This window comes from Lichenostomus cassidix, chromosome 11 (genome assembly GCF_008360975.1).
Source record: "Lichenostomus cassidix isolate B80296 chromosome 11, HeHo_3.0, whole genome shotgun sequence".
Taxonomy (NCBI): domain Eukaryota; kingdom Metazoa; phylum Chordata; class Aves; order Passeriformes; family Meliphagidae; genus Lichenostomus; species Lichenostomus cassidix.
The window spans coordinates 9120721-9147860 of NC_139492.1; the positions used below are offsets into that span (position 1 = coordinate 9120721).

General features: G+C 39.9%; 1 protein-coding gene and 2 long non-coding RNA genes across 5 annotated transcripts in view; 1 reads left to right on the forward strand and 2 right to left on the reverse strand.

Annotated features, from left to right (window-relative positions):
* The first annotated feature begins 364 nt into the window (after nucleotides 1–364).
* LOC146432271 (uncharacterized) lies at nucleotides 365–26260 on the forward strand. 2 transcript variants are annotated; one of them, XR_014854518.1, is made up of 3 exons: nucleotides 365–1472; nucleotides 22040–22132; nucleotides 24814–26260. It is a non-coding gene; the product is annotated as an uncharacterized LOC146432271 (long non-coding RNA). The 2 variants fall into 2 exon arrangements; XR_014854517.1 differs by lacking the exon at nucleotides 365–1472 and adding an exon at nucleotides 20623–20903.
* On the reverse strand, nucleotides 5949–10171 carry LOC146432272 (uncharacterized). Its single transcript, XR_014854408.1, has 3 exons — nucleotides 9941–10171; nucleotides 9437–9532; nucleotides 5949–6406 (listed from the first exon to the last, which is right to left on the reverse strand). It is a non-coding gene; the product is annotated as an uncharacterized LOC146432272 (long non-coding RNA).
* NFATC3 (nuclear factor of activated T cells 3) overlaps nucleotides 16118–27140 on the reverse strand; it is a 64670-nt gene continuing 53647 nt past the window's right edge. For both annotated transcript variants that reach the window (XM_085071824.1, XM_085071823.1), the window contains one exon: nucleotides 16118–19579. In XM_085071824.1, the coding sequence (XP_084927950.1) occupies nucleotides 19458–19579 (122 nt within the window). In that variant the 3' untranslated portion in view covers nucleotides 16118–19457. The remainder of the gene's footprint in view (nucleotides 19580–27140) is intronic.

Genomic DNA, 27140 nt, shown 5'->3' on the forward strand with positions numbered 1-27140 from the left:
TGAAAAAAGGGGAGAAAATCATGCTAAGATAAGAAGGTTTGTTTCTGTCTAGTAAGAAGCATCTCATGCCAGATGCCATTTCATCATCAAAACCTCCCAAATTAAGTTTCAGCATATCAGGTGGGACTGGAGGGAAAGATTTTTCATTATTTTGAAGTGGGAGTGTTTGCATTAATCTGTTTCCAAGATTTGTCTTGATGAAGTCTACCAAAAAATCTTACTTTCAAAGTAATTTGAGCGGTAGAAAGGATTGCACAATGGTAATTACCATTCTCATTGTGCCTTGGAGGAAAATTTGGTAGCTATGTAGTCCATTTATTATGCACTTGCAGTCTGCCACAGTCCACCTGGCCACGGCTTTGCAGGCTGTTGAAACATTCTTATTTTTCCTCCTAAAAATCCCATATGGAACTTGTGGTTTTCTGCTTCCTTGGCAAGCTGAGGCAGGGCTGGGATGGAGAACCTCAGTCTCATCAGCCATGATTTGGATGTGAACACTGCAGCTGCTCATTTAACACCTTTATGGCTTGGTTGACAATAATCACAGTTCTGCTCGAGTGCAGTCCCATGCCCACACCACACACTGCAATCCTGTACCTACCTGTCTGTCCCTGACTACTTTTTAATCCCTGTCTAGCATGAGATGGTGGAAACCAGCTCTAGAAAGTGAACTTGAACGTTTCAGGCTGTGTGTTTAATGTGTGAGACCTAATCTGTGGGACGTGGGAGCAGCATATAATTGTTAGCAGTTGTCTGTGTAAAATGGCTGCGAGGGCAGTGACAGCATTTTGGGTAAAGCAGAGTCCTCTGACTCTGGGGCTGCATCTGCTCTGAACTTGAACTTTATTGCTCCTACTGAACACTGTGGGGTCTTGTCTAAAACGGTAAAAAACAAAGTGCTGCTGGCCCAGGGCGGTGGATGGGGCAGGCCTGTTAGGATCACAGAATATTCCGAGTAGGGAAGGACACACACTGATCATCAACTCCTGGCGTTCCGTGGAGTGCCCGTGAGGGATGGCAGCCGCGGCCTGGGCGCTGTGGGTAACCCGTGCCGTCAGGGGACAGTCCTGCCGGGCCAGCCGCCCCTTTGTTCGCTTGAGCTCGGGAGAAGCGGCACGGCTGTGCCGGAGCGGCTCTGTTCTCGCTCCAGGGGCAGAGGGGCGGGGTGGGCTGGGCTGGGCCGCACTCGGCCTCAGGAGTTTGCTGTCCCGGGCCGGGGCTGTGCCGAGCCTCAGGTGAGGAGGGAACAGCCGGGAGCTCAGCGGTGCTCACAGTGACCCTCAGCCTCACCTGTGCAGCAGCAGGAGCCACAACGTGTCCCTTTGGCGCTGCTCACCTGGGATTGTGCTGCAAACGCTTTACAGCTGCTGGGCTGGCCAAGTGCAAGAGCTCTCCTTCACAAACGGGAGATAAACCCTTGCAGCACAGTTGGGATGATGGCTTCCATCGCTGGAGAAGGCTGGGAACGCGCGGTAAGGCCTGAGTACTTTTTACTCTTTGATGAATGCATTTACTCCTTGTGATTGAAGTTTTAGGCTATGCTGTATTGCAAAGCCTTATCAGAAGAATTGCTGTCTTTACATGCATGTAGTTTAACAGAAAAATTTAAAAAGCATCCAGCTTTAACTGTTTCACCAAAGAAGAAGTGAAGTTTGGCCAAGAGCCGTGATTTGAGTTTTACTGTTGTTAAAGAAAAGATCCTCACACTCAGCCCCAAAACTTGATTCTCAAAATGAGAATCTTCTATGCTCACAATCAGCAAACCCCCTGCCTGCTTTTGCATTGCTATGTTGTATAACTGAGGAACAGAATTACCATTGTTTGTATTTCTCCTGGTTTCACACTTCTGATAGTGCTGCTTTAGAGCTGCTTCATGTAGTCATTTCTGCTCCCGTGCTCTTGATACTGATTATTTTACTTAGAAATTATTTCTGTGTTGGCCCATCACATGGGATGTTCCTGCCTAGCTTAGAGTGAAGATAGTTTATTCTTATTACTTTTGTTTAAGGTGAAATAAGACTGAAGAGTTTGAAATTACCGTTCTCTGTTTCAATAGTTGCAGCTGTGCATCCAGATCAGGTGTTCCTGATTATTTGCAGAGCACACTGGCCCAAGACAGGTTTATAAGTTTTGGTTGTTTGTTTATTATTTTCAACAAATATTTTGCTAGTGAAATTCAATTCCTCATTTTTTAAAGAAAAAAAACCTTTCCAGCACCTTCATTTTTGAAATAGTGCTTATTTTATTTCAGTCAGTTAAAATGAACTGCGAGGCTGGCAGTTTAACCTGTTGGGTTCTGTCTTATATAGAACTGCATTTGACAAAGTCTGTCATAATATATTTTGAGTCTACCACTAAGAGTGTCTTCTAAAAGCCAATTGTATCTAAGGATAACTTGAAATAGTCTAAAGCAGAAAATGATGTGCCAAGGTTTGCCTGTACTCAATTAAAAATTTTGCTTTTCTAGATCTACTTGTTGTAAAATTTTTTAAAAAGAAAATCCAAACTAAACCAGAAACCTGATTTTTTTTCCTTTTTTTTTTCTTTTTATAAAATCAGGTGAGAGCTACTGTATTGTTTAGCTGGATATGCAGTTGAAATGCAAATATTCAAATAAAGATGACAGCATGTTAATTTAGAGTTGCTAATTGCCATTTCTTCTAGTGCTGGTGTTATTATATTCATTTTACTTTAAATGCATTACTTCTATTTTAAAAAAAAAGCAGTTGTTCGTCGCTTTCTGTGTGTTTGCTGATAAAAGTAGAGTTTAAATAAAGCGCCTTCCTGTCTGTAAACATTACAAGGTACTGCTCTATTTTTGTCGATTTGTTAGCTTTGTCTTTGAGGGAATGTCTTTTGCTGCCAGTAGATGTCCCCTTTCCATCGGAGTTGGCAAGGAAAGGGCGTGAAACACAAGTGGTTTGGAGCCGGGAGTTCCTTGTGACCAACTGCAGCAAGAGCTTCAAAATCCGGGAGCTCTCTGGGGCCTCTTAGCCTTAAAATCGGAGGTCATTCTGCTGCCCATAAAATTATTGACTTAAGTTTCTTGTGTTAATTTTTCGTTGTTTTTTTCCTCTTTTTTTTCTTCTTATTTTCTTTTTTTCAATTTTGTTCCTGATTTCTTTCACTCTTTGTCTCCATTCTAAATGTTTTCTACGTGTTCATTGATATTTGATACGCTTGAAATGTACAAATGCTTTGAAATGTACAAATTGACTTCAAGCTGTGAAAATCACAGTTGTATCTGACTGTGTTTAGTCAGAAAAAATAAACTTCTACAAACTGCCCTACAAAAAGTAATCCATAAATTGTTTGCTAGAAGTCCAGTGGCAATGACTGGACAAAAGGAGTGCTTTAATTGTCACCCCAATGTCAACATACTGTGTTAGGCCAAATATGAAAACAAAATGTCTCTTTATAAAGTCTTCTGGCTCTGAGAAAGAAAACCATAATCCAGCAACATTATGTCAAGGCTTTACACTCGATTAAATCTGGTAGCAGCAAACAGGATTGCAGCCTCAGCTGGGCCAGCCTTTGGTTGTGATGGCTCTCTGCACCCAGCTGGCAGAGCCCAGGGTGGTGGTTTTGCTCTGCTGATTGATTTAGTTGCTCTTGGCCTTGTGGTTGGCTCCTGGTTTCCGTGTGTGGTAAAATGGCCTCGATATTGGCAGGGCTCCTCTCAAAGAGGTGGTGGCTTTCTCAGGCTGTTTGTTCAGCTCCTCACTGCTGGGGGTTGTAAACTACTGTTGGCAGAGAGTAAGTTTGTTGTTCTTGTTGGTTTTAATCCTCATCTCTCAGGTCCTTTCTTTGGTTGTGTTGGGCACCATAAACTGAGAGTCTTTGGGAATTCTCCTTGTAGAGGATCCTGTGCATGTTAATCACTCACACTATAGTGTTTAGATGGGTTAGAAAGAAGTGTAAAAATGGGGAGAGGTTTTTAATGTTTAGTATTAGATCTTGAGTTGCTCCAGTACCCCCATATTTTGAGACTACCTAACTTTTTCAAGAGAAAATTCTGTGAAATTAGCAGTGACTGAGGACATGTGGAGGGTTGTGTTATCAATAGTTCCACTATTTAAAAAATGAACAAACACTCTCACCCACAACACTTAACCCTCTAACACAGGAATTGTCTTTGTAAATTTCTATTGCTTTGAAGTCTGGGAATATTAAACAGGGTCTTCTACTGCTCCTAGACCTTCTAAGACATTCTTCTCTCATTGAGCAATAAGTGAAAATAAGAAGAATATGTTGTGTTGCTTTTCATTTGGGAAAAGAAGCTTTTACAATAGACCTGATGAACATGCAATTGTTCTGGTTTATACCAATCTCCTGTACTGGTCCCTACCTTCCAGCTTGGCTGTTACAACATGTAACTTTTGAAAGGTTTTTTTGTTGTTATTATTTGGTTTTAATCATTCCCCATTATCAGCACTTGATTTTTCGCTTGCTGGAGTTAGGGGAAAAGTTAATATGCTACTGCTATGGATTACTTGTGTGTGAATATTCCTTTTAAAAATAACTTAAGATGTTTGAGTTTCATGCAAACGTAACTTTTAAAATTTGTATACATGTGCAAAAATATTCAAATCTTTACTCTGGGTACATTTAAAATAATAATATTTTAAAATATGCAAGAAGAAAATGAAGGAAATATTGTTATATTTCTCTTCAACACTATCCACAAGAACAGGTGAAAGGTGGAAGGAAAGAACAAAACAACAACAGAGGAGAGAAAAATGAAGTATTTTGGGGAGGGGGAGTCTGACAGGAATTTTCTGCCAGAAGCTCCAAAAAATTCTAGGTGGTTTGTTGGAAAAATCTCTGTTGTATGCAACAGAATAGCATTACAATTTAGTTTTCTTTGCTGCATTGAATAAAAACTTGTGGATTTGCCAGGAAGAACAAGATCTTTTCCTGCTGCTTTCTGAGCTAATTCAGTGTTGGGGATCTCTCTGGGACTGCTTTCAGCAGGGATAGCAGGCAGCTGTGGGAGAAATGCAAAGGTGCGGTGGAACTGCACGGTCAGGAGTGGAGTTGGCAAGGAGCAGGTGCTTCCTCATCTCTGCTCGGGGCATGAGAGGTTAAGTGAGGAAAGGACCGTCTGAGCCTTATCTGGAGTGGAACATTTGTCACTACAACTTAGCCCAAGGAATTCTTAGTTAAACATGCTCTGAAAATGTGGGACTCATTCCCATTGGATTAGGTGTGTCTTTCTTTTGTTTGATGCAAAGCAGTCCTTGTGCAACTGTGAACTTTACTGTGACAGTGCACACAAGCTACATTGAATATTTATTGTAGTAATAGCATTAAATTAAAATATCCTTGAAAAGGTCAAGACTTTTTTTGGTTTTGGGGTGGGATTTTTTTGTTTGGTTTGGTGTTTTTTTTGTTTTGCTTTGTTTGTTTGTTTTGAAAAGCAATGCAAAAACTTAGCAAAACAATCAATTTTTCTTAGTTTTTACTAACAAGCAATCTATGCCTGGGAATACAAACTATCCGATTGCTTACAATGCTATGTATTTTGTGTGCGGTGTTTACCTTTTAAATTTTAGAATATTTTAAATTGTTCTGAAGTGTTTTATCAGAAGTCCAGTGCATCATATCCATGATGGGATCTAGAGCACAGATTGGATAATGAACTGCAATTCATGAGCATTTAGAATTGGAGTTATACCTGGTAGTGCTCATGACAGTAATGGGCCATTTGTCTTGCTTGTGAGGAGGAGAAGGCTTTTGAGAATGGCAGCTTCCGTATTTTCAATTAAATGTGACTTCTGCTGTCTCTAATCTTTTTTCTCAGCTAAAAGATATTGGTGACTGATAACAGCATGTCAGTGGTTTTTTTTTTAGGTGACCTGATCTTACCTTGTAAGAAGTAAAGAAAAGAAAGGATTCCAAATTTTGAGCTTATGAGGACTGTTTTGGAGATGATTTGGGGAAGAAAGAAAATTGTAAGGCCATGGGCCTAGACACTGATGATCCATCCCAGAGAGTGTGCTAGCAACGGGGGAAATCGAGAATGCAGCAAAGGCAATATTTTGGGTTTGTACATTGTTGGGTTTTTTTTATTCTGTTCTCTTGCCCCAAGTTCCACCAGTGGTTCCTTTTCAGATACAGCTACTCAGAGAAAACAGCACAGTGCTGCTGCAGTGTAGGGACTGCTGAAGTGGCCTAAAGATCTTCCAGTCACAGGGCAAGTTCAGCGTTGGATACTGTGGTTTTCAGAGGGTTTGTAATGACTCTTGTAAGGGTTTAGGAGATGGGATGATTTTCTGCCCTGTTTTGAACAGGAAAAGCAGGTTGCAAATGTGCTGAGGAGGCAGCAGCAGCCCACACTGCTGCTGGGCTGGGATGAGCTGGAGGCAAAGGACAGCACTGCTGGCAGACTGCTCTTGGGGTAACTCTGGGAAGCCAGAAACAGAAAAATCAGTCAAAGAGCATTGTAGATGGCACTAAACCAGCTTTGGGCTGGGCAGCTCCAGAACTGCTGGCTCAGCACCGAGTGCAGCTCCATCAGGATGCTGCACAAGCAGGAATGCATTTTCCAGCACAGCTCTGCTCGTGTTGCTGGGCTCATGAACTGTAGTCACAACTGATTATAAGTTATAGACTCTAGAATTTTTTGAGACAATTAGGATAAACCAAACTGGGGGAAAGGGGGTGTTGCTGGATACAATTGAAGTTTGTTCATTGCATGTCTGTCATTGAGCATAAATGAGGGTTTAGCCTCTAGATGCAGAATAGGAAATTGGATTTGAAATCAGAAGGAAGAGCCAAGGAACAATTTTTCCTATGCCAGCACCTCAATTTTCATCCTTTTAAACAAGGCTCGGCAAGGGGGGACATGCAATATTTGTGTTGATGTCACTGTAAAAAGCACATAACTTGAGTAGTAATTATGGAGCTGGTAAAGAAGCAGACACCCCTGGCTCTTGGAACTCTTGAATTTGTAACTCTGGCATTTGAGTCAGAAATTCTTCAGAGGAGCTCTTATAGAATTAGAGTAACTTTTGAATTCTATTTAGCAAGCACAGCATGTCTCTTCAGAAATTCTTCTCATTCCTATGTATTGCTATTGATTTCAGAAATACTGAGTTTCATATTTGCTTTAGATATAAAATTTGAGAAGTATACAGGGAAAAAATACTACTTCAGCAGACTATGCCACTCAAAACTGAACTCTGCAAACTCTTTGTGTAAGAGAACTTGCATTTTTTCCTGAATGCTCAAAACCACTGCCATCCCCACCCCCACTTGAATGGTTTTCTCTATTGTTCAGTGTACCCAGGAAAAATAAGATTCTGTGGTTTATAATTCATTTTTATTTTTTACCCACATAAACCATAGGGTGTTTTTTGAATTTTCGTATTACAAACACTCCATCGTTAGTTCCCTAAATCAACAGTGGAACACCAAAACCCAAGGGATTAGTTTTTCAGTACCTTTGGTTTTAAGTACCTTTTGAACATGCAGTGCTTTGCAGATCTCTGTTAAGATAGTGTGTGAGAGAGCAGCTGTGCAGAATGGTAACTGCTGTGACAATCCCCTTCACTGGGAGATGGTGGAGAGGACACCAGTTACTCTCTCTTCTCTCCTAAATGGGTTCTGCTGTTGTGCTTTAGAAATTACATAAAAACCTCTCATGTTTGCTGCCCTTCTTGATCAATCACTCCGAACTCGATAGATTTACAACAAAATGCTTTTCATGAATGGCAAACAAAACCTAAGATCTGAAACTCAACTTCACTTCTCCACCAATGGTGAGGTTTGCAAATAACTAAACATCAGTAATATGGAAAACAATCCAGACTGCTACCTGTCACTGTGGTAGCTCTGTAGTGCTAAAAGGAGTAAAGCATGGCAGGCTTTCAGGGTTTTTAAATATGAAAACAAAGTGGCAATTTATAGTAAGGATGTCACAATAATATGTGTGAAAGGAAAGCTTTTGTCCTGCCTTGTGATGCTCATGAGCAGCTGCTCAGATTGTGCTTCCAGAGCACCTTTGTGGCATGGCCCAGGCTGTGTTCCACATGCAGGACTCACACTGGATTTTGTCTGTACTCTGTAAGCTCTGTAAGCTCTGCACAGGGGCATTATCTGCTCTGGAGTTCCCTTGAACCTCTCCCTGCATGGATTGCACACACAGGCTGGGCCAGCAATCTGCCCAGAGCAATGGCCCCGGTTTGCTCTGATATGCCCCAAGTATAGATTTTGTTTGTGGAATGAGCTCATCTGGTTTTGGCCACATGTGAGTACATTTGAATCATGTTAATATTTAGTCTAAAATTATCTTTGTTTTCCACATAGTATCTCAACAGTGAATAAGATCAGCAACTTGTGATTTCTTTTTAACTCACCCCCTCCCCCTCACATACATTGTTCAGACTTTCACTCTGAAGCAAAAAGAAAGTTGGGATCTTTTAAGTAATTTTTTGTGAACACAGTAAATGCAGTTCACTTCAGACCAATAATCAAACCACACATACAGCCTTTTGTCTCAACTCTATTAAAGTATTGAAGATAATGTTCTCTTGATAATACTTCATGATGGGAAAGCATTCCTCTCTTTCAGAAATGCCTTTGCATTTATCATATTGCAGCATTCCCTAAAAGATTGCTAAGGTGGAGCTTTATAAATAATCCTTTCTGCACTGCTGTAAAAGTAATTTAATGGACATTTCTGGGAGGACAGGCTGATGGGAAGGTATTTATAGGAAGTATCAAGGGGTGGCTGACAAAGTGAGGTGGATGGTTTGGCTTTTAAGGGGAGCAGGGAGCAGAGCTCAGTGTCGATGCTGGTGAGCAGACAGCTCTGCTGTGCAGGGTGAGCACACTCTGTGCCTCCTGTTCCCAGCCCACCCAGCCTGTTCTGAGAACAGCTCGGCTCTGCAACCCTTGTAAACATTGCTCCAGCTGTGTGAAGCCACTGCAGTGGCTGCAGTAGTTGCTGGAAGGCCAACCAAGGCCAGCCTTAATTATGCAGACAAAAAAGAGAAAATAATTTAAATGTTCCCAACACTGAGCAAACAACAAAGATTTCCTCTTAACCCTACTATAGCAGGAACACCTATTTGCTGAAGGACACATTTCTTTACTTCCAAAATGGCTCCTCTGCCTGAAAGCCTTCACTGGATCAGCAGTCCTACCTGGCCATGCCTGTGAATCCAGCCTCTTTTGCCAGGGATCTCCTTTCTTACAAAGGACATTTTTCTGTGCAAAATTCTGCACTCCTTTTTAGAAAGTAAGTCGATAGAGGGTTGTTCTATTTTTTTTCTTCTCACTTAATTGAGACATCTGGTGTGGGATAGCAGGAATCTGTTCTGTGTGAATTAATGCTGCCTTTCTTAAATACACCTTCATGTGTCCTTTTCTTTAGTTTTGCATCTGTTTTGTGGAAACCACCAGGTGGGCAATACTGTCTGTCAGGTAGTACCTTTTGTGGCAGGGGCAGATGGAAGACATTCTGGGGAGTTGTGCACAGCTGGTGTTGGAAGCAATTGTTTTATGTGGTTTGGATGCTTCTCTACTGCTGTTGGAACAAGAGAGGGACATCAGATTAATTGTTTATATATAAATTATTCATTACTTTTAAATTAATAAAACTAGAAGCATGGGCTAAAAATTTCTAGGGCTCATCAACCACCATCTGTTAGTTAAGTGAATGTGATGTTGGGGCATAAATAAGGCATTAGGTGAACCTGAGTATCTTTTCATAACAGCAGAATTCTGGAGCTGGAAAGGAGGACCATAAATATGAAATAATAGCAGCAGAATGGAGTGAGATAACCAAGAGCTGGCAGGGGGCATTGCTGCCATTGCAGATGTGAGGTGCAGATAAGAAAAGCCCTTGAATAGCTCTGTCCTGCCCCCTCCCCACATGTTTTCTCCCTCTGGGTGTACAGGGAGGGCTGGGTGTGAGTGCAGCACCCAAACCCACCTGATCCTAAATGGAAATTGGTCCTTCTCCTCCCAAGTGGAATCTGATGTGGACTCACTAAGTAGCGTGGAGGGGGCAAGAAGCAATGCACCTTAAATTTCCTTTGGTTTGGGGCTGCCTTTAGATAGTCTTTTCTGGGGGTAGGGAGGGAAATCGCTGCTAAAACTGTGAATTATTGAAAGTTTGAGTTATGGGAAAGATCGGTGATGGAACAGCTCACGATCAATATGTTTGCAAAGACGGGGACTAAAAGGTGCACTTTGTAACCAGTAACTCTAAAAATGCTTTCTAAATGTGACCTGAAATGTCCACCAAAGCATATATTGAGTTCTGGGAACTGGAGATCACAGTACTTAACAGAGATTTTATGTTATCTCTGTGGGACATAGTAGAAAATAACTCGGAATTCAAATGATGATTGCTTAAGAAAACATTTACCTTAGTGGCCTGCACAACCCCAGGATAATTACATAATACCTACTTGAAACTCACCTTTATTTCAGCTGGCAGTGATATTTCTTAAAACTGGACTTTTTTTACTATAAATATTACATGCTTGCTGCATTCCAGATGAGTGGAGGCTGTCTTCTTCTTGGTAACCAACATGATTTTTTTTTGCATTTATTTGAAGTACATCATGATAGATAGTGGGTTAAAACAAAATAACAGCACAAACTGTCTATGATACAGTGAGACTGAATTATTAGTACATCCTAAGACATCTTTGTGTATTTTACCAAAGCTTGTTTAGTGCTGTGATGTTCTGCCCTGTGTGAGCCTTGGTATATTTTCAAGAACTGAATGTCCAGTTTGGTTAGCTGCCGGCCATTCCCCTCTTCTGGGTAGTCCCGTCATTAATTACAAGTAGAAGCAGCAGGGACTTCACTGGAGTTTGGCACAGAGGGATGCTGTAGAGGCTGTGAACCTCCTGACGAGCCCTGTTTGGTTTAGTGCAGGCTGACCAAAGCTGTTTCCCTCAGTGACCTTTCTGCATGTAAGATTTCATCTTCTATTCCTGCTTGCTTATGTTTGTTTTGTGGGAGTCCTACTGAGAATAAAGTGACTCAAAATACACAAATGGAGAGAAATAATTCAAACTGCATGTGATCTTAAACTTCCTTCTCAGTTGCAAATAGAAAGCTAAAGCTGGTTTGCCATTAACTTCTTGCTTTCAGCCCAATGTCTGTGCCTTTGGGGAGCTCATAAAGCCTAACCTGGATTCAGGTGTGTGTTTTGTGACATTCGCACTTCATTTGCCAGAAAAAGAGACTCCAGAGAACTGTCCTTTGTCAGCTTTCTTCTTACCCCTGACTTTTCTTGGGGGGAATTAGAACTGCAGGATCTCTGCATGAATTAAATACTGTAACAATGCTGGCTCCACCCCCAAGTTGCAATTTGCCTTCTGAAAAAAAAAAGTAATCCTAAAAACTGTCTTTTTGCTCTTGAGAGCAGGATCCCGATGGTGTCTATGCAGCTCAGTGCCAGTAACACTGGATGAAGGTTTGGAGTTGCTTGCTTGTTAAAACAAATTTGAGAGCTTTGGGGACAGTTGCAGAACAGCTGAACACGTGAGATCCTTGGATCTCAATAATGTAATTTTTTTCTAACTTCACCCCTGAGGATATTTTATGTTGCATGGAGCCAGTTCTGATTCTACTTGCTGGGGCCATCTGCAGCACTCTACTGTCTGCAAAGTGGCCTTCAGTGATGCATAAGCTACTTGAGTGTATTTTGGATGAAAGAAACACCAGGTAGCTTGAAAACAATCTTACAAGCTGAATGTAAAGACAGCATTTAGTTACTTTCTAAATTTTTTCTAATTTGAATATGAAAGACTGAGTCACTGTTTAAATACAATGTTTAATGTCACTCAGAATTGTACTGTGTAGGCTGTGTCCTTACAACCAAACAGGATTTTTTTTTCTTATAAGTGATAGAATTCCATTTTACTCATCTGGTCCAGATGGTGTTTGACCTGCTAAGAGTTCATGTGCTGTTGGAAAAAATATTGAGCTTAGTGTTATATATGTGAAAATGATACAAAGTCAAGAAGGCACAGTCCCTGTGGTGGGGGAGGGTCTGGGAGGGAGGGCACAAAAAACCTGAACGATTAACATTAGGACATGCCCTGCTTAGCCAGTGATATTTTTAACTGTTGCTTATCTAAAAGATTTTTTTTGCAGCTTTGCTGCTATCTAAAAAGTATATCTAAAACGACTTTGTGAGAGATTTTCCTGCTTTCTGCTATGAAGTAGTTGAGGTCACCCTTTTGTGGCAGTGGAAGCTGTAATTGGAGACAGACCTGCTCGGTAACCAAAATAGTTTATCTGTTTTCTTTTCCCCCTTTTCTCTGTCCTTTGTATGTTTCGTATTCCTTTTTCTAGCTAAGGAAACCTTATTGGTCTCCAGTGTCATTTTAGCAGCTGGATTAGTTCCAAAGGGTTTTAGGCTCAGGCAAGCAGCATTTGAGTCTCTCGGCAAACTCTGCTGACAGGCACAAAATGTATGGCTGTGCCTCTCCAAGCCACGATGTCATTCAGCCCAGGATTTGGCCAGTGTTGGATTGCTTGTTATCCTTCATTGTTTGTGCAACTTTTCCATTATAACTTTGTCAGTGGTGAGGTCAGATGGCAATGATGACATTCTTGGCATAGCTTCTTTTTTCATATCCTTAGAAAAAAATAATCCCATAGTAGCACTTAATTCAGTTTCAGTATTGCCTTATTTGTCCTATTGGCTTGATGGCTTGTACTCCTCCTCCAGCTACTGTGACTACAGCCAGGCAAATGTCACAGGGTGGTATTTGCTGTTACTTGAATAAAGTTTTCCTTGACCTCTCATATTTGCTTTCTGTTGAAGATTTTATTAGCAAATTTTTATTCCTGGTAAGGGAAGAAATGGTGGGAATATGGAAATGCAGAAATGCATGTATTGGCAAAACAGCATGTGCAGCTAGAGACAGAAACAATTCCAGCAGGACCTGATCACACAGCACAGAGCTGAGCATGAACTGCTGTGACAGGCAGCTGTGAGGATTAATGTCCTATGAGCAACCTTTCCACATGGAGACCCTGCCTAGAAAACACACAGGGTGAAGTTGAACCAACAGCAGTTAAACTGGAAATCTGCACACCTGCTGTCAACTGCAGCTGTTTCTGACCTGTAAATGGCTGTTGCACCTTTACTATGATGCAATTCTTACAATGGCAGACCTTGAAAATAAACCTTAATTCATTAAATCATAGAAAACCAGTGCTTTGGACAGGCTGCGCAGCAGCTCTGGAGGCACTTGTTCAAATGACAGAAGACTGGACAAATCTATTCTTGCATCATACTTAGAGAATTTCCTACTTCAAAACAGTGACAAACTGACTGCTAAAAGCTTGTCTTGTCCTTTTCCAACACATTGCAAGAATGGCTTGGCTTGTGGATACACCAGGGAGTTCATGGGACATTTACAAACAGATCCTTTTATTGCAGTGAGAAAAAAATGTATGATGCACGTAGGACAACACTCAGCTACTCTGTGTGTTTGTTGCCACACCTTAGCAGAGGAGACTCCATCACACCTTTTGTACCAAGCTCTAGTAAATTTAGGACGGCAACCCTGCCATTTCACACCTTGTCCTAAAAAATACCCTGTGCCAGCCTAAATCCTTGATGCTGGTTACAGCCAGCACCTCTGGTATGTGGAGAAGTTGGGCTTAGGAACTTGTGTCTTTGATACCAGACTCTGTTGTTGCTAATGTGTAGAGGTGTTTATTGAGAGATGCTGCAGTTGTTAATGTATAGGGTGGTTATTGTTTTTTAAAATTGCCTATTCTCTAGAAAATATTTGCCCTTCCCAACTGTCAGGATTTCCAGCAGGTTGCTTCCTTGTCTTACTTTCCTGTTTTTTATTACAAGAAGGACCTTTCTAAGTCATCAGTCATTTATCATTCCATTGTCACAAGAGCTGGTAAGACTAGTTGTTCCATTTCCCCTACAACTTATTTTATGTGATCCCCTGATTATCCAGCACTACATTCCCAAGCAAGATTTTCATACTGAGTCCTCTTTAGATGCATTGCTTTTCTTTGGTCAAAAATTACAGAAAAGAACAAGCACCGACTACAAACATTCTTCCAGCTCTTACCAGCAGGTGTCACAGCAATGACAGTAAGGAAAAGGTAAGTATTTTCTTTCAGTTCCTAGTAATTAAAAAAATCAACAAAACCTTTGAATTTGCAGAAACAGCTTGAGAACTTGTATAGCCTGGCTTTTCTAGTGGATCAATCTCTTCTAAAACAAGATTCATGGAGCGTCCAGGTCTTTGCAAAGTAAATATCCTGTTTATATTACTTCTGTATCTTAGTTTGATTATTTTTTTCCTTCTGTTCTCTTTTGCATGTAGCAGATGTTAACAAAGGTGACAGTAGGTTATTGTAAAATAATTTCTTAGACGATATCTGCAAATGACAATGCTTTTTAGGTGTTAAGAATGATTGATTGATAAACATTATCTTTTTACCAGGCAGAATAACAGTTCAGAGTTAACTTTCTTTAGCAGAGGAGCCTGTATGCAAAACTAAGCATGAATTTCAATACATTGGAAATACTTTTTCTTTTCCATGGCCTTAATACTTCATTCAATACAGCAGTGGCTAGTTCCTGAATACTATTATTGTAAATTAATTGAAGCCAAAGGGCAAAGAAAAAAAGTATGGAGAAAACAGCTTAATCCTCACCTTACTCAGTGCAGTGGAGCACATGGTGAATGCAGAGCACACAGTGGTATTTTGGGCTAGGGAAGGAGAGAGAGAAGTCCAGAAACAAGCAGCAGAAGGAGACAGCACAAGTAATGCTGTGGAATATTGTAAGGAAATACTGGCTACAGTATGAGAATTAGAAAGCCTTGATTTCTGTCAGCATTTCCTTTGGGTTTGTGAACAAACTTCTGGTTATTCTTCTAAAGAATTGACTTTAACAGGACATTCCTTCTCTCTGATTACCTGAAATACCAAAACAGACTTTTGCAAGGTAGAAGCGAGGTTTTCACCCTGCCAAGAATAAAGTCTCGTCTCTGCACTAACAGCCGCATGTGTTCAGTGCTCAGCTTTACCGGCGCTGGCGTGACTGCAGATCCTCTCCTCTCGCACCTCATCAGTCCGAGCGAATCAGCCTCCAGCCTATTTGCATCTGAAAGGCGACTTGAACCGACAGTCAAGCAGACGCAGTCAATGGCTTATTGCTGGTGTCGGTGTGTGCTAATTATACCCTGGGTAATCACCCTAGAAAACATGTGAACAGCTTTCAAACTGCCGGTGCTATTTTTACTAAACCTCGGCTATATTTACTGTGCATTCAGTTGGTGGCACTTTAACATCCCCTTTCTGGTGTATTTATAGCTGAAAGCACCGCTGAAGGTAATGGGCTGGGACACGCACTCAAAGGAGAGGCTAATCCCGCCCTGGCCCTACTCTCCCTGCCATCCTGCTCCTCTTCTCTCCCGGCCAGGTGAGCTTCGGCAGCCAAAGCAAGAGCTTTTGCTTCCGTGTTCAGTTTGGAACGCTCACACATGTCACTGTGGGGCTCCACGGGTAAGTAAAGGGCCCGGTAACAAAACTGTAAGGGAAATAAAAACCTTTTCAGCTGCACCAAGATCACTGAGATGAGATACAAATTATAAGGCCTGACTTTGCCCGATGGCACATTCCTCAGTACTGCTTGATCAGCCAGGATTTGGCAAATAATTTTGACTTTGTAGGAATTTCACATTTATTTCAGGAACAGTTTAACTGCATCTTGCCTATGACAGTATCCTTTCAGGAATGGAAATTACTGTTTATGGTGAAGTCGCTTGAATAATAATTTCTAGAATAACTTGTCAAAATAATCTTGTGATTTTCTAATTGAAACAATGACATTTGCAAATAGGGAGCAGCAGTATTGTGCAGACTGATACTCTGCCAGCACTGCTGATCGCTTCTTATGTAGGTGGAGGTTCACTGTTGCTGGCTCTAATCTGAGCCCCAAACTCTTTATCAGATTGTTCAAAATCACCACTCTTCCAGGGGAAATATCCAGTGTCCCTCACTTCCTGTGTTACAACCTGGCACAGCTGGTTACCACTGCATTGCAAACAGGGAGTTTCTTCCCATTACATCTGGGTCTGCATTTTAAATAAATGACAATGCATTTGCATTATTTTTATTTATTTGAACACTATGATTTAAGAGCCTAAATGCAAGTTTTTCCCTTTATTTCTGCAAGTAGCACTGCAATCATAACTTACAAAAATGTTTAAAATACAAAATGTACATGAAATTACAATGCAAGGCTCTGTAAACATCTAGAACTTAATCTTTATTGTCCCACATTTTTAAATATAAAACTTCAATTTGAACGATTTCCGAACCTCAAGGAATGACATCCATTATGAGTATCAAAAATAGAGTTTCAAAACTTTGTATCAGAACAAAACTGTTATTTTCATTCTTTGGTTTAAAAAGGGTGGCAGTTCCCCTGATAACAGGTAAATTTTACTACAGAAATTCAGATTGCTAGTTTGTGGTAATTTCAGAACTCACCCCTGTCCCCCTGGATTAATATGCTACCCCTTTATCTTCTTTTCCTAAACATTGATCTTTGACCCTCCTTATAGAAAAGCTACCACATCATTAAGGCTTTCCTTCAGGATAATCTAAGTTATTAAAAATTTTTGGAAAAGTACTCAGGGAGAAGACAGGACTTAAGGGCAAGGAAGTGGATGCCAACAAAATATTAACAGTTGCCGGGTTCTGTTGTTTAATTAAATTTGCATAGTCCAATAGAGATAGTGTGCTTTTTATACCACTAAAATTATACAAGATTAACAGTCTTTATCTACGTTATCACACAAGCTAAAATAAAATTAAGACCCTTGTATTGAAGCTTTTACAAGGCAAATACAAAACTGCTTTAGTATCCAAAGCTATATTTTTTAAATTTCATTTTTAAATAGGAAAGCGTTTCTATGTCTACAGGCATCAAGGTATTTAAAGGCATCAGAAAATTTAGTGCATAGCAACTCCGGATTGTTTGGGCTCCTATATTTTAGGTACAGTGTGAATTCCAGCTACTTGGAGAACTTGCAAGGAGAGTCTGTACCAGCAGGATAAAGGAGCAAAAATCCCATACAGTATGAAAAGCTTTTAAGTCAGAATTCTCCTACAAACAATGGTTAATGCAAAAGACCCAATACATGAATGAAAACTGGAACATGCCTTGCCACCAGCACACACTCTGAAGACAATTACATAGTTTACAGCATTGTGTGGTTTGTTTTGTTTTGAAGGTGTTAAAAACATAAGTAGATGCATTTCTGAGCATGTGAGTCCTTTCTAGGATCTTTAACATAAATGAGTAGAGGACAGAGTAAAGCACCATTGCTGAGGGACAATTACAATATCACACTTTTCAGATTCCAGCCCTGCCAATTATTTCCTGCAAATGTCAAGATTTGCACCGCTGAACAGTACATTCACAAAAAAGGATGCTTAAGATTCCCAGCAGGTACACAGTGGCCTTGCATTAAGTTGTCTGAAATAACTATGAAACATCAAGTTAGTAGCCTCAGGCTGCACTCTTAAAAGGAAGTACATGATAAAATTACAATTTTACCCACTTAATATATGGTCTTTAAGGTTCATGATTCAGCTGTTACAGAGATGAGATTACAGCTACTGAATTAGTATTGCTTGAGCACTGATTTCAGGTGTAAGGTTTTGCCTGCAAAAGGCTCAATGGAAAGTTTTCCCCATGACTGTTGGCCAAAATGCAACATCAGCAGAAGCTGTGTTTACTCTCCCAGGTGTTACAACTGTCAGACCACTTCATCCATTTGAAGTCTACACAACAAGGCATGTGCTCCCCATGTGCTAAACTGCTAAAATGGGGAGCACTTGTCTGAACTGGAGCCAATGCAAATATATTTTCCAATTTTCTAATTCTTTGAGTCAATTCACTCTTAATTTTCATTAGACTGTCACGCCTCACCCAAATGAGCAACTAAAATGAACATCTTGGATTTTTTGAGGTTCCAGGTACTGCTGACCCTCCTTTGCCATGACTGTTGTACCCTGTCTGTTCCATGGAGGGAAGCTCTGTAAACCAGGGATTCCTGGGGGAGGGAAATGTGTGGCATCCACAGGCAGTGTGGGATCCTCTCCACGGTGTCTAATTGTAAAGGCCAGAGATTTTTATGTAACCATGTAAACAGATTGTTTCAAATTCATCAGGTTATGTGGATAAGGGAGATGCATCCTCAGGGCACAGCACAGTTCACTGCTGCTGCAATGAATCTTGTTAGTTCTTTGGTAGCTCTTGCTCACACCTTTACAATTAAACATGGGCACATTAAACTGCCTAACCACTAATTCACAGTAAATTACTTTTCAGCAAACTGACATTTAAAAACAGCCTGAATTGAAGGAACTGTAACTGTCATTTCCTTAGGACTTCTAAGTGGCATGGTCAGGTGTACAGCATATAAAAGATACAGATGTGATCAAATGATTTATTGCATTGAAAACTTGAATGCCACTGAATTGGTGATTTCAAAACCATATTCTGCAGGGATAATGGGAATATTCAGATCCTCAGCAAATATTAAATTTTCTCCTGTATCTAACATGGCTTTGATGTTGCTGTTCTTTAATCTAAAATCCTACTGCTCAAATTTGATTACAAATGTAACTTTCTAAGAAAAAAACAATTTCAAGAAGGAGCCTGTGCTAATAAAGATCAGGAAGATTATCCACGAAGTTATAAAAGTTAAATTTTGGAATGTCATTTCTATCCCAACACTTTCATGATGGAATGGTCTTTTTGCAGCCTATCAAGTAACATTTTCAGTTTATAAACAAGTGCAGATCTACATTTGGCTTTGCTTCCTATGAATCTAAGAAAGAAAACACTACAGTATTCATATACACAATGGCTTCCGTGGCATTGGCTTCAGATGACAGGTAGGATTTGCCACTGGAAGATCTTATTAAGAAAAAAATTAAACAATAGAAGCTTTAAAGGCTTTCCAAAATGACCAAAAGGTGTTACAAATCATCAGTCACAAACTATACTACCTCTAAGGGAAAGCAGCACACTGAAGATGTGCATTAAATCTTTTTCCACATTCAGGACTTTGAATATTATAAGAGCAAACTAACATCTTCACACATCTGAAGCACTTACAATATAAAAGTATTCTATTTAAATGCAAAAAGCAAAGCTTGTTTGTAACTTTAAAACAGTTAAAATAGCAGGTGTAGATTCTGTGTGTCCATTTTAAGAAGTCTCTTTACAGCATCTGAGGAACTATAATTAAAATGCTCTGTCTCTACATCAAAAATGTAACCCACTAAAAGGGCTTTGCAAGGATCCACTGTTCCAGTTCATAAAGGCCACAGAGTTGGAAGCACAGTAAGTCTAAAGAGGAAGAGGATGAAGTATTCAGAGAAATGGTGAAGTTTTCATGGATGTTGAGTCGTTAGCTTATCCGTTACTGGATTCCATCTGATATTCTTGTCTCCAGAGATCCAGGACACGTACGTGCAGACTGGCTGGCCACTGCTCCATGTGACACTGAGATCTGTGACATATCTCTTCCTATGATCTCATTCACTATAAAAAAAGAAGAAATATTAAAAAGTGACAGTTTTTATGCTTTCCAAAAGGCAGAACTCATCAGTATAACCCTTTTAAAAATAAACACTTTCAGTGCTAAGCCTTGATACTGTTACGTAACAGAAGATGAATGAGGAGCCTGGCTTCAGCAACAGTTAAGCGAGGAGGGGGAAAAGAGTCCTGCCATAATCCGTGCTGGAGACTCCCTAAGCCCCTTGAAGAAAATAACCACATGAGTATTCATGACAAGCAGGTAACTGAAAGGCACAGCACAGGTCACGTTAATATAGATTTCCCCACAGAACTCATTCTGTTCAGGAGTGTTACAGGCACAACAAATAACTCTAACAACTCCTGGCTCTTTCAAGCTACTTACAGAACTTCCTCAGAACTTGGATTTGGGTTAACAGAATGTTCTTTCAAAATACTACATACCTATTATAATGGGTCAGTTTTCTGAATACTTACATTTCTGAAACCACACTAACTACATCTTCCCAGTCAATTTTTCTATAATAAAGACTTAGGATGAACTAATACGCAGGTTGGTTTGTGTGTGTATGGCTGTCAACTTCAGCCAAGTTTAGTAAACTTGCACTATTTAAAAGTGAGGGACACCTCTGCGAATTAAAGTTAACCTGAGTTATCAATAAATGACAATTCTGGAGTCTTACTCTAAATCCTAGATAATTGATTGCAGGACAATCAAGGTTGGAAGACAACAAATATTATTATTCTAATGGCTAAGTGTAAAAGCAGTGATAGAAATACCTGTTTTACAAAAATGGACCTTGGCAATGTTATCAAAGAAAACTGAATAACATTCTACATAGCAATGAAAAATATCACATTAAATAATAATGACAAATTTTAGAACAATATTAGATTATGACCAAAATCTAAATTATTATTTCACCGAGGCAGTCAGTCCTGTTGTTTTCCAGGACTGAGTGGCAATAAGTTACAGTATCTCTTACTCAGCAAGACTTTGAATGTGCTGAATTACAGAGGCTTTTCCTTAATCATTGGCATGAGTTTGCTTGGACATTCTATAAACAGCCATTTAATGGGATCCTTTTGTTGACTAAGGATCATTCTTATGTTTAGAGTGTTTTGTTCTGTTAATAAGCTGCTTCTATTGAAAATCTTAACAGATTTGGAACCTGGGCTTTTGCTACTTTGTTCTCTGCTGGGTAACTTTACAGAACAGTGTTCATGCACTTCACCACCCTTCTTAATGCTTCCTTACTTTTCCATATCAGGATTTAGCTTCCTACTAACCATTCCTGTCTGGTTGAAGCATAACAAAATCAATTTACAGGTAAGTGTAAATTGCTCTTTGTGTTGATAGCACTGCCTGAGCATTGCTATGGAAAAGCCTCACACATTGCAAGATTTGCAATTTATTTGGCTTCAAAAAAACCTGTCATTCAACAATGAACTGCACTACTACACTGAAAATCGTGTGACTGTAGGGAGGCCACTTTCCCAAATATTTTAATTAGGCAAACACAATGCATAAGTAAACATCTGCTAAAAAAAAACCCATGATTTTTTATTTTTTAAACAAAATATAGATGATCATTTATAAGAACTGTGCTCCACCAGCTTCTGTCAGGGCATTCATTAGCTTGCTCAAAGGGCCTCCAACAGCTCTATCTACTGCACAATGCTGAACAGTATCCCAGCTGTTCAGTACTGCCTAAAACTTTCATGAGTGGTACAATAAAAACATTTAAAATGACTTTTTGAAGTTCAGTATTTTGAAATTATTAGGCAGTTACTTCCCTTAACTTTTCATGGCTGATCTGTATCTGCAGTAAGCACCATCAGCACAAACTGGTCTACCCTGCAATGTTTTGTAGTTCCCACAGGCAGAGGAGTTTAACTGAACAGCACGTAGCCATTGGCACTGCATTTTCCTTAAAACACATTACACTGAATACAATAGCTGGTCACATGGGGTTTTATTTGGCAAACTTCTGCATAAGTCATTATGTAGATGTAGAGAATTAAAGCTACAGGTTAGTTTGTGTTGCTTTGTTCTAAATAATCATTGATTTATTTATAAGCTGTTTTGTAGCTCAGTGCTCTTTTTTCTTTTTTGCAACACTTTTAGCATGTGGTGAGTCCAGATTCATCTGGTTTACATGGATTTTCATTAGAAACATCTACCATTTCTTAGACAAATGCAGGACCATGTCTTCATTCCAACAGAGAATTCTAGTGGAGAATAGCGCACTTGTCCCAGTGACTTTGTAGGAATTGCTAATTTATAAACCCAATCAGTATTCAAGTGCCGTTTAAAAAAATAAGTATGTAAATCAGTGTTGTGCCAGAGCACCTTGCAGGCGTCAAGAAAAGGCCAAAATGCTTTTCCTGCTGTGTCTGGCCAAGGTGCTTTTTCACAGACCTTGGCCCCTCAACTAACACATCTTCCTATTTTGTACTTTCCAGGAATGTCCATTTCAGCTGTCTGGAACTCTGTATCCAACAAATGGAATGTGGGGAGCTTGCAAACTCCAGCAGATTATCCATTGATTAGATGAGGTACAGATGATGGTAAAAATAAATGCTTCAAAGAAAGCAGAACTTGCAGAGGGAAGCAGCTCAGATCAGTCTCTAATCTTTCATGGCACACATAATATTCATGTAATACCAGCATTATCAGAACTTGTCTTTTTGATGGGGAATGGCATAAATTAAAGCAGTTTAAAATGTAAATCATGTAGTTGGTAAGAAGAGATAAAATCCTGCACAGAAATGTACAAGGCTGGAGGTGAAATCATACAGTATTTTCTTTTTTGTATTAAAGACTAAATCAGAAATCTAAAGGTCACTATTTGAATGCATGACATGTCACCTTCTTCCACTGAGTGGCAAGCACACAACATGTACTAGTCTGTGATTAAAACTGAAAATGTAATTCTTGAGTGAAAATACAGGTTTTCTGTAATATTGTCTAGCAAAACTCAAGTTCTTCATGTGACAAACTGGAAGAGGAAAAAATTTCAACAATTCTGAGAAAGGACAAGCTCAGGCTCTACTGCTGATGCTTTACAAACAAAAGAACATTTCTTTACTTTTAAATAAACACTTTATCCCACCTCTCCTAGCTTTGACTGTGGGCTGCAAGAGCTACTCTGTCCTAAAATTATAGCTAGGAAGATTGCATATTCCCTTTTGCTTAACTTTTTTAAAGTCATCCCATTAGCAACTAAGACACTGGAAAAGCAGCATGCATAGCTTTGTTAAGCCTTGCTTTGATACCATTTCCTTCCTCCTGCACAAGTTTGCAGGGGAAGGCTGCAGAGCTTGTTTGGAATTCAGTGACACAGATCTTGAGGATGTTTTTCAGGTGCTCTGTGCTCTGTCTGCCAGGTTCATGCCAGTGTGTTGTGTAGTTTACACTTCTGTTGTCTCTTTGGAGAGCCAATTTCAGTCCACTGTCCCCTCCAGTTAAATCCCTGCCTGTTTGGTACCTGTGGTGCCAGGTGTTGACTGACAATCCCACAGCCTGGACCTCTGCTCACCCCTCAGGTCCTGAGGAACCAGAAATGTCTTACTAAATCATTACAGAGGCCTCGCTAATATTTAATAGTTATTTGGTACCTACTGATACCTAAAATCATTCTGGATGATCAGAGTCAACAGAGTGGATGACATAAAAAATGTTACAAAATGTTTCCTATGCTAACACTGCAGGTCACTAATCCTGAAATAATGACTGAACCAGATGAAAAGACAGAGGGGTGCACACACTACACACATGGCATATTCCTCCATACAACACTGATAACTGCACTTTGAAACTGCACTTGGTTGTCAGATATGACACAGATCAAAATGTGACATAGCTTTTTAGTTTGTTGTTTTTTTTTTTTAATTGGGCTGTGAAATGGAAGTTATTTTAACAACTTTTCTCTGTCTATTTAATTGACCTCTTTGGCAGTTTTCCCAGATTTCGGAATTTCAGCTGTTACTTTATTTGCAACAGTCTCACCTTTTCCTCCCTTAGTATTTATCTAGAATGTAAGCTGGCTGGCAAATTTATACTAACAGTTTATAAAAATAGACTGCGCAGAACAGAAGTTAACTTGGTGGGGAAAAAATCTGCTACAGACAGATTAGACTGGCCTGATCAATACTGGTGATATTGCAATATTGCATTGTAAACATTTTTGTGATTTTTTTTTGTTTGTTCTTCCTCCTCTGTGCTGCATTGAAAACGGAAAAACACACTGCATTACGAAAGCATGATATGTCAGATGGAGGATTCAGCCTGCAAAATTAAAAACTGCGAAAAAATGAAGCAGCATTCTAACATCAATATGGGAACAGAGTAGAAGTAGCTCTGACTTTTGGACCTGCTGTCAAGCTGCAGAATAAGAGCACCCACTTATTCTGTTTTACTGGGTTCTTCCCATGGTTTTCATTTCCCACTGTGCTCTGTGTGCCTATTTGCAGCCCCTGCTCACTGCACAAGTGGAAGCAGCCCAAGCTCTGAGGCCTCCCCTACCCCTGGGGCTGAGGGCTTTGCCTCTGGGCCACTGAAGGCTTGCACTGGACAGCTGACAAAGCCACACTCCAGCTGCTTGTGCCTGACAGCCAGACTGGTCAGGACGAGCTCTTCAAACTTTGCAATTTGCAAGCCAGAGTTCTCAGATAAACTAAAATTAGGTTGAACAGCTCAGCCATTTGTGCAGTGAGTGACACCCAGAGCTGTGGGTGCTGATCTTATCAGCTGTTCCAGTACTGACCAACCCCTCCAGAGAAACTCCCACCTACAGAAAGTGAGCCATGTTCACTGACTTGAACAGAACAAAGCTTGTATTATAAAGCATGACATCTCATCATGAAAGCTGGTGCTTCTAATAATAAATTCCCAACTGTTTTGAATAAATTAAAAAAAAACCAACTATGAATTTAGAATAACAAGCTCTCTTAAGAGTGTTTTTAAGGTGTTTGAAGTTCTAATATCAAAAGTAAAGGGATTATCTTTTTTAATCATATGCCAACCAAATACCAGCATGCTTCTGGATTGCTCTGTATTTAACTTCCCCTCTTACTGTGCTAAGAGACAAATATTTTGTAATGGAGCACAAAGGAAAATAGAAGTATATCTAAGTATATATATATATATTTTATATAAGAACATAAGAAAAGGAAATTATTCCCTGAACCTACAGGCCTGTCAGGGAATAATGCAAGTAATCTCTTCTCCCTTTCAGGAAGCTGCTAATCTACAGTCAGCATCTGTACTTTCTACAGGACAAGCAAATCTCTTTAATAGGCAGTTACCAAGCATTTTAGGTTTTTCTAAGTGAAAAACACTGCCTGAAAACGTCCATGAAGAGCTACAAGCAAATCAGTTCAGATTATAGACCACTAGGTCTGCAATGGACAAGAGCAGAACATGTATGCAAAACACAAGGATGCTTCCCCAGGGTGTTCCACCAGCCTCCAAAATGTGTTTTTCCCAGGGAATTCCTGAGTTACAGACAGTATCTTTTGCACCAAATGGTCCCATTTGGATTTTTGTCCCTGGGGTCTTTCAAGGTCTGTGAAAAATTCTGTCAATTCTGTAACGTTCTGTGACAGCAGATTCCAAAGCTTAACACCTATACTTGCAGCAATGCCTTCTAGATGTGCTGAACTTGCCCAGGATTACTTGGTGGTCATTTCCTGGTTTCTTTCCCAGGATGTATCTCTCATTACCTTTTCTGTGCCCCCCACTCATTTTTTTATACTTGGTGTTTTCTCCTCATTCCTTTCTCTGGCTGCAGAGTTTTAGCGGATCCAACAACAGGCATTCATCTAATTCTTTTGTGGCATCAGGGACAAAAACAGATCTATAGAGTAGCATTTTCTTACTCTCTGTTGTTCCCCAGACATTCCTAGTTTATTCACCCTTTCAAGACTACTTTTAACACTACTGAGCAGATTTTCATAGAACTGTCCATTTTAAATTCAAGGCAGCTTTAAATGAGAATAGTTAACAGAGAGGCTGTTGTATGTATGATGAGTGCAGGTTTTATTCTTTTCCTTACTCTAATTTCCACTTTTTCTTTCACCACCTGATTTTCTTTAATCACAAGATATTCCTGTAGAGGTTTCTAGACAGTTTTTTGTTTTCACCTTTCTGAATAGCTGAGCAGCAGCAGTGTCACATTTACCCAGGCCCTACATCAGGTTACACATTAGATAGTTAGCTGTTGCTTACTCTTTCAGACACTGTCAATATCTGCTTTGAAACCTTTTTACTCACACCTCTCCTTGGGACAGGTCCTGCAAAATGTCTCTCTGTTAAAGGACTTGGAGCATGAGAATCTCTAGTTCCTCAACTGCCAACATCAATACTCAGAACTTTCTAAGATCACTTACCTAATTGTAACTGACTTGTCACCTGTTGGTCACATTTCCCATTTAACTTAATAACTTTTATGGTTTTTTCTGTTTTCTGCATTTGGAAGCAGCTTCTAGTCACTCTCACTGCAGAGGAATTGCACCTTACTATGAACCTTCACAGATAGTCTGCAGACTGCTTGCAACTATTTGACCCTTCTGACCACCTATTATATCTTCATAGGCATGATTATTTCCTACAGTTTGTCTTTTCAAGTTTGTCACAGCCTGTAATGCTGAAACTGCTACAAAACAAGGATTTTATTTTTTCAAGCAGTTTCTGTATGCTCCTTTCAACCAAATAAAGAGATATTTCCCTTTGTGGGTTCTCCTCATGGCTTGATACTCCCCGAAGCAGTCATCACACTTATCCCTTGTACAAAGGATGACTCAAGTATTCCATTAGTTATTTCCTGCCTTTGTAGATGCTCTGATCTCCTGCTCACACTACAGTCACAGTTGCTCTCCTCTTCAGCACTATAATTTAGAAGCTGTGCTCTTCCTAATTTAAGTCTGCTGTACTAGCAGTGGATACAGTTAGCTTGTCTGATTTGACACTAAGCATTCTTCAAGGTACAAAACCATCCTACTTTCCTGTGTAAACCTCTCTTGTATTAATACCACACTCCATTATGCCAAATGCATAAAATATCCATTATTTTAATTTTAAAAAGTGTCATGCTTCTCAATTGCATTTGTCACATGCTAACATTTGTGTGTAAGCATGTTTCTCCCTGGATCTGGGTTTCTGTTCATGTGCCCTTTTTAAGAGGGACCTGCCAGTGTACATTTCACAATTCTAAGTTTGGGGGTTCTCATCCTGTGTGTTATTTTTTACTTGCTGATACTGGTATTTGGGGGTTATTTTATCATTAGCCTGAATTTTCATTTTGCAAGAACTCCCACTCTTCAGCAATTATTCTGAATGTACCAGATTCTGAGCTGCACAGGATATAGTGTAGAAGACCGAAATAATCTAAGTTATAACTTGTATTTTATTAATTGATTTGCTGTTTCAAGACACAGGAATGTTAGCTTGGTGTACAGTCCTTTCCCTGGCTTTGCCATTCTGAATAGGTCCTACTTACCTTACTAATAACATTTTGATATGTAAGGAAAGCAGATTTAAGTTTCTTGGAAGATGGCAAAAGAC